The sequence below is a fragment of the Drosophila takahashii genome, chromosome 2R (assembly GCF_030179915.1).
Source record: "Drosophila takahashii strain IR98-3 E-12201 chromosome 2R, DtakHiC1v2, whole genome shotgun sequence".
NCBI lineage: Eukaryota > Metazoa > Arthropoda > Insecta > Diptera > Drosophilidae > Drosophila > Drosophila takahashii.
Window position 1 is genome coordinate 37,230,527 of NC_091679.1, and position 13,159 is coordinate 37,243,685.

General features: G+C 43.1%; 1 protein-coding gene across 1 annotated transcript in view; it reads left to right on the forward strand.

Annotated features, from left to right (window-relative positions):
• The window catches only part of LOC138912223 (uncharacterized), a 44,650-nt gene that overhangs the window by 20,094 nt on the left and 11,397 nt on the right, over nt 1-13,159 (forward strand). The window contains exon 3 of the mRNA XM_070212120.1: nt 4,274-4,387. Within this exon, the coding sequence (XP_070068221.1) occupies nt 4,274-4,387 (114 nt within the window). The remainder of the gene's footprint in view (nt 1-4,273; nt 4,388-13,159) is intronic.

Consider the following 13,159-nt stretch of genomic DNA (forward strand, 5'->3'; position numbering starts at 1 on the left):
CATGCATAAATTTATGCTTACACACATTTTGTCAACATCTGCAGCATATTCACAACTTGCCAGATACTTTTTTCGCATCCCAGCCTTCCTTTGCACACACACATCGTGAGATTGCGGCAGATATTTGCATATTATGTCTATATGCAAATGATGATGGGTAGCAGAAAGCAGAGAGTGGCAAAAAGGAGGCGAAGATGACGGCACACGCGGCGTATACGTGCTGCATTAACATATCAATCATACGTAGCGCAGGCAGCTCCTTCCGCTGCCGAGCAAACATTTAGCCGCAGATAAAGATGAACGACTGCTATGATTTTTCTGTAGCCCCCAAACTAAGGCCATAAATCCGTAGGAACTCCGAATTCCAACATTATTGTCATGCAGTTTATTGAAAAGTTAATTTACCATCGCCAATAAATTAATGCCAACTAACAACATTGTCAGCGATGGCCACTTCCTACTCCTGAAATCGTCGTGTGTCGACAATTGTAATTGTTGTGCTGATTGTTTAATTGCGGCCATTTTGTGATCAGTTTCCGCTGGCCACACACACAATCACACACAACTGAATTGTGTACAAATAAATATGGCATTGCATTGTTGTTCGACGGAGTGTATTTCCAATACTATTTGGTTAACAAATTATCCTCGCCGTTTTCGTCAACATGCATTTAAATCACTCTCCACACGCCATTTTATATATATTTATCCTATATCCCGCGGCTGTTTGCGCATATCGTTGGCATTAAATTGACTTTTTGCAATTGGTTTTTGATATTTTCATAATATTTACGCATTTGCCGGCTGGTCATAATTTCTGATCGACTGGCGTTTTCCTTCCTCGTTTTTAAGAGCCAAACCCTCCTCATCCTATGAGAGGCAAAAAATATAATAATCGCTGGCAAAACATCTGTGACAACATGGCGTATGCGTATGATTTATTTGTGCGGGTCCCGCACTCGGAATTCTCGCGGTTACTGGCCATTGGCTCGCTTTAAACCATGTTTGCACTTTATTCGATTTTATTATGTTGCTGCAAAAACCACGAAAGACCATTAATTGCATTTAATTAGAAAATATTGGCCATTAGCGGTGGGCCACTGCAATTAATATATATTTATGCAGTCGCAAGTCTGCTAAACCGAATTGAATGACATCAGTGGAGCATATTTTTGCCATGATTTCAGATTTCGCATTCTAGAGTTCTCAATTCAGAGACCTAAAATTGCGTCATTCTCGCCGGCTAGAAAACGAGTTTTGAGCTGGTTTCAATTATTTGCCACGCAAATACAAAAGTCATTTTTGCGGGGCGGGGTATTTGTCCCATTACCAATTAGATGAAATGGCTGCGCCCTAAGCTCAGCTTTTCTCCGGGTTCTAATTTAATGAATATGTAATGGATGGATGGAAAAAAGTTTCCGCTTATCATCCCCTATCCCCGCCAAAAAACTTCCATAGCACAAAGCTTTATCAGTCGGCCTGCTATCGCTACTTGGGGCTTTTCTGCCCTTCTGCTGCTGGCAGCTGCTTCTTCTCCTGCGGAGTGTAAATTTTTTTGGCAATCCCCCGGAAAAGGAAAATCCCCCACACGCTTTTCAATCTGAAACTTGTAATTGACGCTGTACTTGGCGGGCTGCATAAAAAATAATTTGATTATTAACTTGGGCATCCACGGGGGAGGCCCAAAGTGCGGGGAATTTGAATATTAATTGAAACAGTGGGTCCTGCAGGACTTGTTGACTCCTCCGCCCTTCGCAGGCTAATCCCCGACTAATCCCAGACTTTGGCAGACCCTTTAAGTGCCAGTGCGGATTGTCCAATCAATTAGTGGCAGGCGAATTATGTTGCATTTAAATATATGTGGTGGCCAAGATTTATGCTGCTCATAAATGTCAAAGGCAGCAGGACACGCACCTCGATTCGCACAATTAATCTTGTAAATGTCTGCTATCTATATATATATAGACATATGAGGGGGCGTGGCCGAACCACAAAGTCAATAATCACCCATCACCTGCTGTGGGAATTCAGACAGTTGGGCCAAAAGGGCAAGGGGCTCGGGTTTCGTTTCCTAATAAAATAATTCATTTAAAATTTACAACTCAGAGGGCCGAAATGAAAAGAAGCCATATGTCAATTGCAGTTGCACACGGTCGCATAAACAAGATGGCAGACAGTCGTCCTTTTTAGCCATCCTGGCCCTATCCTGGGTCCAATGCCTTTCGCTTTGGCACACAATGACATGTCAAGTGCAAAATGCAAAACTGGACGCCACAGAACTTTTCGCCAATTGTTCGTTGTCGCTGTCGTCCTCGTCCTTCGTTTTCAGTCCTTGGTCCTTGGTCTCTAACCCCGTCGTCCTTGCTGCACCTACAACTTCCGGGCTTTGTTGAAATAACCATAAAATCAAGATAAGTTATTGGATTTGCTGGCAGGAAGCAGGAATAAGCACTTTTTGCCTTTTGCCCTTCTGCCAACTAGGCCTCCTCCTTTTTTATTTCGCCTCCATATCCTTTGCCTTGTGTCGTAGATTAATTGCTTTTTTTGGGGTGAGGCCAGAGTTGCAGGCACCCTTGTGACTCTGGGGAAAAAACATTTTTGTGTAATATAAATACGAATTTTTTATTTCCTGGGCCGGCAGCCTGTGAACTTTTGTGTCCCGACGATTGCCCAGGCCAGAGTCCTGCAGCTCCAGTTCCAGATCCTCCAGGTCCTGGGTCCTGAATCCTGGCTCCTCTAGCTGTAACTGTAGCCGGCTTTTCCCTTTTTGTATAAATAGTGACGCTCACAATGCCAAATGGGGAAGGAGTAGGGGTGCTCCTTTCCCAGCTGGAGGCGCCACACAATCAGTTTTCACAGTTCGCACTTGCCTAGGTCCTTTCGGCCTCCTCCTGCTTTTGCTCCTGCTCCTGCCGCACTAATGCGATTAAGCCGCTTGTTGTGGCTGTCAACGCGTTGACTGGTCTACTCCTCTTCTCCCCAGTAACCCCCACCCTCTCAGTGGCACCCTTTGGAAACGCCACCCACCCAACTGCCTTTGTAATTCACTTAAGTGTGGCACTTTGGCCTGCGGTAAACGCCGCCCATTGTTGCCCCACTGTTCTCAGGCACTGATCTCTTTAGCATATAACCAGAGGCCATGGCCCAAAGAGAGGTTTACCTTTGGCCAACTCTCAGATTTTCGGCTCGGCTCCTCCTCTGGCTTAATCATAAATTTCCAGCACCATTGTCCAGTGAAATGGGCGAAAGCCAAAAGCGAACTGCTGTCAAGTGGACTTAACTTAACTTAACCTCTTAACTACATTTTATTTGATGACATTGTGGCGTGTGGCCAGTTTAATCACGATATTGCGGCCATAAAGAGTGTGAGGTGGGTTCACTTGGAGAAATAGATTTTGATAGCTATGGAATATATGAGAAATATTTAAAGGAATTAATTTGAAAAAGTTCTTGAAATCTTGAAAATGTTCTAAATTCTCCTTGTGATTTTTGTGAATTTGTTTTATTTTCTCCATTCAAATATTTTAATAAAATTGGCACAGCTGTATATTATGTCAACGAGATATTTGGCTAGAATTTTGATTGCCTTTTTTCCGCTGTGTCGCCTCTTTTCAATAATCCAACTCGGATTTAGCCTAGGACAGTGCAATTATGCACAAAGAGATTTGGGGGAAGGACGCCATAAAAAGTAACAGCTTAAATGGCGGCAAGTGTGACAGTTCGGCACGCCTTTTAGGAGAGCAAAGGACTCGTTCTCCCGCTCCTTTTTGGCCCACTCACGCACCAAGAAAGAGGAGGAAGCAGAGGCCTGGCCCAAAGGCAGGAAGTCTTTACGCTCATCAGGAAGCCCCGGCAATCAGCACAGCCAGAGGCTGAGGCAAAAGGGGGCTGCGGAATGGGAATGCGAATGAAAATGGCACTGGAATGGCACCAATTGGAGTTTATTAATTTGAGGCCGTGCGTGTCGAGTTGTCGACTCGACTCGAGGTATTTACAATTGTTGTAAATATTTCCTTTATTATTGTAATTATATTTATGGGAATGCGAATGACAATGTTGCGTGCTGTCTTGAGTTCTTAGGGGGAATTAGCAGCACATTAAACTGATTTTTATTGGGGCTCCGGCACTCCAGCACTCCAGTTGCACTTGGCCGGGGGGCAATTAATTTAACATTTGCAAATGGCCCGAAAGTATGCAACAATTGTGTAAATTCTGCTCATGAATATATGGCCCCAGCCTACAACTAATTTCTGGCCCTTCATCCTCTTTGCAGAGAACTTCCGGAATGGATGGCTTGACTCCTGGATCCCTGGATCCATCGTCCTGAACCAACTTGACTCCGGGAAGGGAAAGGGAATCTTGGCGCAACTCGAGTCGGACGCTTCAGGTAATTATGCATATTTAAGCAGTTTTGTCTACAGTTTTACGGGAAGGCGCCTAAAAGGATGCTTTAAATTAATTATTTATGCAAGGTGGGGCTTTTGCCTCTGCCTGACATATGCAAACATTTGTTCGTGTGCTCGAAAGCTGGCAGGCTCGCAAGTCGAAAGTCGAGAGCCTGTCAAGTGGACTCCTCGGCGCGGAGCAGGAAGAGGAAGTACGTCTACTTAATGGGTTTATACTCGCATGCATTTTAAAGGCAGGCCCAAGTCCTGGCAGGATGGGTCTGCAAAATTAATAGAGGTTCCTGTTCCGGATAATTGCCAGTCGGGCTCTTAAAGTTCGCTATAGCCATTGCCATCCTAGCCGCAGAATTAATGTCGCTCTATTAATGCTAATGTCAGAGCATCTTCATCCATCAGAGTGTCCTGAATGCCGAATCCTGTCTCTCTGCATTTGTCAATAGTCGGCTTTCTTCTAACTGATATATATACACGTAGCTTTTATATATATTTCTCTTTTCGGTCCGCTTCCTTTCACAGCCACACTTCAATACACAGCTTTGCTTTCAGCTTAATTGTTTTGCAACTAAACATCAGTCGGACTGCCTTTCATCCTGCTTTGCATTGTTGTCGTCCTTTTTCCTTTTTTGGATTGCCAGGACCTCACTGAAAGTCGTGTCTAAGTAGCTTTTCTATAAATGACGGCAGCAGAAGCAAACGAAATGAAACGAAACGAACGAACGGAAATCTGTAGCGCTCTTTTAGAGACTGTTAACTGGAATCGGAGAACATGGCAACACGGAGTGGCAAAAGTGGCAAAAAGGGTGGGGAAAACAATCTCTGGCGGTGGAAAAAGCAGGTGGCTCTTAAGCTGTTGGCATGGCACACGGACGTGATAGCTAATTAAAATGTGTTCAAGGCCAGAGTCCGCGAATTGAGTTTGCTATTTATGCCACACTTTACAAACTCAAAGGGCTGTAAGTAGTCGAGTTACCAGCACAACAACAACAACATCAGTTGGTGTAGGATAATAACCAGGGGGAATATAATTCCGTGTATAATAGACACAGAAGGGGTTTCGGTTTTCGGTGGGCGTTGAAACGTTATTTGTAATAGAGATTTATTATTGCCGAGAGGCAATTAAATAACCAGCAGATGAAGATGAATTGTGGCGGGAAAAAGTTCTTATGTCTAGGGAGCAAAATATTAGAGTCCTATAGAAAGTTTGAAAATTATTTATAATCTGACAAGAGCTAAAACACCTGGGAAATGGATTAATATTTTCACTTCCATAATAATTGTTTGGCTATTTCTTGAAAGATATGGCAGTTCTGTGGGCTTATTCACTATAATTATAGCTAAAGCCATTCTGTGATCGTAACCATTAGGATTTTAGCCAAGTTTTGGACGTGGCAGACCGGTATTCCGCCCACATACCGCAAGATTTGTGTGAGAAATTATAATTCCCAATCCTGTAGTGACCCCAAATCCAACCTTAGACAATAGCCCACGTCGGAAATTAGCATAGTTTTAGGCGGCCGAAAGTTTTCTGATATTTTTGCCAATTTCCGTCAACAATTTACGGCCCCGAAAAAAGGATCCCTCCGAAATATAGGCAAAACAGTCGGCGGTCGAAAAGTTTTCGCCGAGGCGAGGGCAACTTTAAAGGCTAAAGGATATCGAGGGCGTTTAATTTATTGATACGGGTGGCCCGCAGATAGACAAACTTTTCGGGGGCAGAGACTGACTGTGAGTGTGAGTGTGCCTGTGCGAATTTATACGTTTGTCCCAAATGGCATTCGAAGGGCTTAACGAGAACATCGAAATCAGCCCGCAAATGTGCGCTTAATTGAACTTTGAACCGAGCGAACAGATCGAAATCGAATCGAATTTGAAAGGCTCCCCCGAGTGGAATTTAAACATCGACTAAATAAACCCACTGAGGAGCCTAAGTAAATTTAACTGAAAAATCTCCCCGAGTCCTGTCTCTTTTCGGCGTTGTCCTGTATTCTCTGTTGTGTGTTCTCCATTGTTTTGCTTGTTTTGTCCTCGCCTTTTGATAAATGTCCGGCAGCAGGCAGCCAAAAACAAGCACATAAATCACACGCATGTGTGGATAAGGCGGCGGTGGCGGTGGAGGCGAAAGCAGGAGGATTTGGCCAGGGACTTGGACTTGGACTGGATATATCCCCTATACATATCCCTCAACCTCCATTCCCCCATCCCCATCCAGGAAGACCAAGTAGTTAAAGTTTGCCGGCCTGGCCGCACTCAAACATATGCGAGTGACAAGACAAAGTCGGTAAGCTCCCCAGCTCCTCGTGCACACAGAAAAATAAATATTAATACGATTTCAGAGTGACCAGGTTGATATATGTATGATGCATATGGCCAATAAAACTGTTTTGCAATATCAAATTTGCAATATAAACCTTTCGGATCTTAATATATCATTTGGAATGCAACATTTCTATGATTCGAGCTTAAAAGAATTCTAAATTTTTTAATATATAAGAAGACCATATTTTTCTCCTGTGTACAGCTCCTGCCAGCAGCTTGTTCCCATGTAGATGTTATTAAATTTCGGTGCCGCAGCACAGATACGACCGCAGAATCGAGGTGGCCTAGAGGGTTAGAATGTAGCAGAAAGCCAATTGATTTCAAACTGAAGCGAGTCCACTCAACTGAGCAGAGCCGTAGCCGCAAAACACAAACACTGGTCCACAGCAAAGTCAAATCCATAACCAAAAATCCGAGAGAATTCCGACAGTCAGTCAGTCAGTCAAACAGGCAAACAATGCAGAGCCACATGTCTCTGTCTCTTTCTCCTGCCCCGCTGCCCGTCTCTTTCTGCCGCTCCTGATGCTGTGACCGCAAATGCCCGAAATTTATGCCAATATTTGCATTCAATGCCCAAAAATAAACCGTAAAATGGTAGCTGGCCGAGCGAGAGAGATGGCTACCGTGCAGAGGGGATAAAGACAGAAGGAGCGAGAGAGAGAAGGATGCTGGCCAGGAGAAAGAGACGGGCAATGGGGCTGCTGGCCAAATGGTGCTGCATGCTTTTAGGCGTTGCATTCGGCAGGATGCCTTCGCCTGCGTTGTGCTGAAAATTTCATATTTATGGCTGCAGCCAAGGGTGTTGGTATTTGTGCATTGAGTGCAATAATTCAATTGCACACCTCCGCAAAAAGGAGTGGAGAACGGAGGAGGCGGAGGTCCTTCTGGTCAGCAGTTAATGCCCTGGAAAGGCGGACGTTTAAAGCGCTCGAATGAACAGAAAGCCAAGGATACGAAGCGAAACGATACGATATACACAGAGATTAAAGCGGAGTTGGGCATAATTGGATTTGTTTAGCTGTCAATATTATGTCAGAAATCAACATGACCCGACAAATGGTGGGGCAAGTAGGGCAGTTAGATGGATAGACGGATGGGATTGATATATAGATAGACATCCGATGTGAAGTCAGGCGATATTCCGCGCTATTAACTGCCAGCGACGCCAAACAATCCGCTCGCAAAATGACACGAACTCGGGAAAAGGGGGGCGTGGCCCACATGCAAACAAGAATGGCAATCAAAAAATTTGACAACACTCGAGAAAAAAGAAGAAGAAGGAGGGTGGTATATGGTATATGGCATTGGAATAGGGCGAAAACAAACAGAAGCGGCTGCAGCTGACAGAAGATCGAAGAGGACTGAGTACGAGGGATTTGCTCAAAGGACACTCCAGTCGAGAGCCCTCATTCTCTGTTGACTCTTTCCATCCAAATCTCCTCGAGGCTCGATTCTCGAGCTCTCGTCTCGTGTTCCCTAATACCATCATTGGCCCTTTCTGTTTCAATTATAATTCCCTCAAACTGCTTAGAAAAAAAGTGCGACAGAGTGTTTAAGTTTGGGCTTATAACTACAGCAAAGAACACTTCTAGCAGCACTAGAAAAACCAAATGCAGGCTGCTCATTAGATTGCAGGCACTGGGAGAACTGGGAGATATCAACTTTAGGAGAACCAAGGCAAAAAATTTATATTGGAAAAATGTTTTTAAAACCAAACCGTAAAGGGTGTGCGAGGGAGATGCGAATATGCAGTATTCAAATCTACTGGCGCCATCTAGCGGCTATTTCATTTTTGCCCATAACTTTTTAATACATTTGAAAATATTTTAAAAATGACTACAGATTGTCATGTGCAACCTCGAACTCAACCATTTTTATGACTTAATAAAATGCATTCCCATTAGATTGATTCAAATAAAAAAACTTCTATTTAAGAATTAAGACATATATTTTAAAGAACCCCATTATAAATTTCCAACATATTTTTCTCCCTCTGCATACACGTTGGCCAAAAAACTGTGTTAATAAAGTATTTGCTCACTCGAGTGCAGCCAGCAAACACTCGCAAAGTGCGGTTGCCAAAGGGGCGAAAGGGCGGAAGAGGGGAGCTCACCCAGTTGACTTTTGTAATCAGCAGGCGAGGATGCATCTGCTCCTGCTCCTGCCGCTCCTGCAGCTCCAGCTCCTGGTAATGCTGATGTGGATGTGGATGCTCCTGATGTTGTTGATGTTGATGCGAGGTCTGAGCACAAATATTCCGGCCTGACTGACTGACATCCGTGCACACGGACAGACACACCGCACACATTTCGCACAGACGGATTCGAGTTAAGTGCCTGACTTGGCACTGTCATAATTTACATATGCCAAACGACGGGCGAGAAGGGTTAACTGGGTTACCTGGGAGCCTGTGCGAATATCCCGGCTGTCCTTGTCGTCCTTGCAGCAAATGCAAGTTGCCGTTGTGGCAGTTGCAGGTGCGCCTTTGTTGGGGGCTTTATTTATATGAGTGATTAGCCAGTGGGAGTTGGGAGTTCGGAGTTTGGCTTAGGGTATCATCCCGCCTGCTTGCTGTTTATTTATTAGTGCAAGGTGTTTGTTTGTGTGGAATGTTTGACTGTCTGCTGTTTGTGGCAGGCAAATATCAAGCGAAGTAGCAGGCACGTGTCTCACCTTAAAGATACAGTCAAAATTATACGCCTGACATAACAAGTTATACAAATTGGAGAACAAATTTAAAATTATTTTAAAGAATTCCTATACTTTGTTTTTAGTTTCTAAACTTTTAAAAAGGGAAAACTATTAAAATTAAAAACCAAGTTAGAAGATACTTTAGATCTTTAAAAAAACTGTAAAATATTTTTGTAAAATTTGAATGCTAGTCATTTACACTATGAAACTAGTTTACTGTTTTCAAGAATAAAACTAATCAACTTACAAAAGTATTTATTTATAACTTTTAAATTTATAAAACTTGCTTAAAAAATAATAGATCCCAACCATTCAATTGTCTAATAATTCGACTTGTGAAACTTCGAGGTGTAAAAGTTCGACTGCCTTTAAAACTCGAGGAGTCAAAACTATTCCACTGCCACCCCTCAATTCCTCAATTCAATATCGTCGGCAACTTTTGTCGCTTGAGAGTTGGCTTTTTCAAATGCCGCACACGTCGCGGCTGCCCGGGTAATTGAGTTGGAAAAATGTTGTTGACGCCGTGCCCATACAACTGGCAGTGCAATTGCTACTGCTGCATCGACATCCGCATTCGCATCCGCACATCCGCACCTTGTCGCCTTCGCCTGGCATTTTGCATTGCCACTGCATCTGCATTTGCAGGCTGCAACAGTCAGCGGCGACATGTTGCGACAATTGCATCTGCATCTGCATCCGCAGCCCCGCAGCCGCTTATTCGCCAGCGAATATCCGCACATCCGCATCGTCGCCTCCGCCTGGCATTTTGCATAATATTACGACGTCGTCGTTGGAGTTCCTTTTTTATATATGGATAGCAGCCCAGGCGAAATTTTTGGCAATTTTTTCGCTTGCTTTTTCTTCTGCTCGGAACATGTGCGCAAACATTTAAATCAATTGTGTTCCAATCTCCAGAGGGGATTGCAGCTGGAGGCGGAGGAGCAGGAGGAATATGTGGCAGCAATTGTTATGTAAAATACGAGCACGCTCGGCGAATCAACAACGCGAGCTGTCAGAGTATGCAAAACATTTTTGGGGATCCCGGGGATCCTGCTGGGATGAGCCCGGCTCCATTTGACTCGATGCGCCTGGCTGGCATTATGTAAATAATTCCATATCGAGAGTTTTCAATTTGGGCTTAAGGCGCAACCGAGAACTGCATAAGCCCCCTTTGCCTTGTGCCTGTTTTTTCTGTATTTTTTATTTTCGTGCCACTCGCAAGTTGGCAAGGTGCACGTTTTCTCACACCGCCGAAGGTCGCTGCTGCATACATACACTAGGGCCATAGGCAGTCGGAAAAGCGGTCGGAAAAGCGCCTGCGGAAAAGTTTTTCAGCTTAGGCCAGGCCAGGCCAGGCGAAGGCAAAAGCAAACCAAAGTCGTGCACTTGGAAGCCAATAAAGCGGAAAAATATTATATATTTTCCCACCGCAGCGCGAAGGTCCTGCGTAGAAATATATATATTTATGCAAATGGCCTCCCTCGTCGGCTGGAAATTATTTAAAATTATCATTTGCAACCTCATTTGCAGATTAGCCAGCCGACACAGCGATGATCAGGTTGTTGCCGCTGGCGGTGGTTAAATATTTGATTAGCATTCCGGCCATTTTTACATTGCAATTAATTTTAATTAGTTGCCTTTTAAATGGCAAACAATTCGCACTAAAACTTTTATCAGCCAGTTGCCAGTTTTTCGTGTTTGCCATGCTGGAGACTAATTGAACGGGCTTTTAATGGCAAATTTAATGGGCTAACTGCATGGAGTGCTGAGCATGTTTTCCGCCATTTTCCCGCTCGCTTTTAATGGCTTTTGTTGCGAGAAGTCGAGAAGTCTGTGCGAGAATTGATCTCACCTGCAAACGCATCCTTAAGTGACACATAATTTAGAGCTTAATCAGCTGCAAGTTTTCCACGCCACTCCAAAATGGCTTAAGTTTTTCGGCAGCATTCTCCCCTTAACCCTTGAGTATCATCTCTATTTGCCCCGGGAAAACATGCAGGCAGCAGGAAAATTAAAAGCATACTTTCGGCGACTTGCAACCGCACGACAATGCAATAAAAGTAAACTTGCTCCACGAGTCGCAAGTAGCAAGTAGCAAGTTGCAAGTTCCTCGTTTCCAGTTGCAAGTTGCTACAAGGCAAACAATTGAGCAACTCATTGAGGAAGAAAATCAAAATGCAGTGATAAAAACCAATTGAAAACAAGGACAAAGACAAAGACAAGCAAAACTTGCTTGTTCCTTGTATATTGAATGTTTATTTGCATGCGACAGAGGGCGCCCTACATTTATATGTACATAGTATGGTATACTTCCTATACCATGACTTTATATATGGGGTATATGTGTGTGTAGCTTGGCCCAAAAGTTGCTCGGAAAACGTAGAGAGGGCAACGGGGTTAAACGCGTTCTTAATATCACATAAAAAATAGAAGCGTAACAAAGTTAAACAAAACTTTTGTTGCAACAAAACTTTTGAGTTTTCCCCGCCAGAGGGCGGTGTAAAGGGTTAAGGGGTTCTAGAGAGCTGACTTTAAATTCAAAATGGCCACCATTTTGGTTGACTTAAAGTCACTTTAATTGTCTTTTGGGGACAGTGGCTGGCGAATCGAATTACGAATTACCCACTCCCATTATTCAATTTATTTCGAGCGCGTGCTCAAGGGAGCTGTCCTGCGAATTATGACGGAATTCGAGTCGCTTACCTTATGCATGCCATAAAATATTTACCTTGGCCCGGCTTCGCATTCGGCAATTCCCACAGCCTCTGGGACACCGTAAAACCATGGGGGAACATTAGGCCTTTTTCCCCGTATTTTCCGCATTTTCTGCGTATTTATTCTTTGGCTAATGTGTGTGTGTGTGTGGTGTATCATTTGAACACTTGTTGAAGGCGCTGGCTGGCTTTTTAATTGCTTCGCCGCCTCGTTTGCCGCCCACTCATCTGAATTACGCAGCCACAAACAGCTGGGGGGAGAAAAATAAAAGCGGAATCTTGAAATAAATAAAAAATGTATATATCTACACTTAAAACTTTTAAGTTAAAAGTGAAATTCAAACTAACGAATATTTATTTATATCTAAAGAATATATATTAGAAAATTTTGAATAGTTTATTTTAAATTATTATCACATATAATAGTTGCCTAATTTAATTGTTTGTTATTGAAAATATTATTCAAATTCTTTTATGCTTAGTTAAGATTTTTATTTAAATAAATGATTGTAAAATTATGTATTTCATATATTTTTCATTAATTATTTTGATTTTTATGAGACACAAACAAGTTTAGAACTTTGGTCAAAACAAAGCGATAAAATTTCTAAAATATGCAATATCATTCTGCATTAAGATCGTAAAAAAATTTCAAAACGGTTGGCGTTCAACTTAATTTTGTACGATTTTTTTTCAAAAGAAAAAAATAAATCTATTTAAGATCCTAACACATAACTATCATTTTACTGACAACTGTACTTGCAGACATAAAAAAGGGTGCCGAGCAGAAAGGGTATGAAGGGAGGGGAAAAAGTGCTGGGCGCGTTGCGCCAAATGTCAACAATAATTTTTAATTAAGATTTGTTTTCGTTTTTCATATTAGAGTGAATCCGGGCTAACATCTCCCTTTTCCCTTCTCCCTTGACCTTTCCTTCCCCCTTCGAAGGCAGCATAAAACACACTCACTGGGTGAAAAACCAGCAGCCTCGGCTGAGCGAGGAGTTAATTTGAATTTTATAGCAGTCAAGTTGT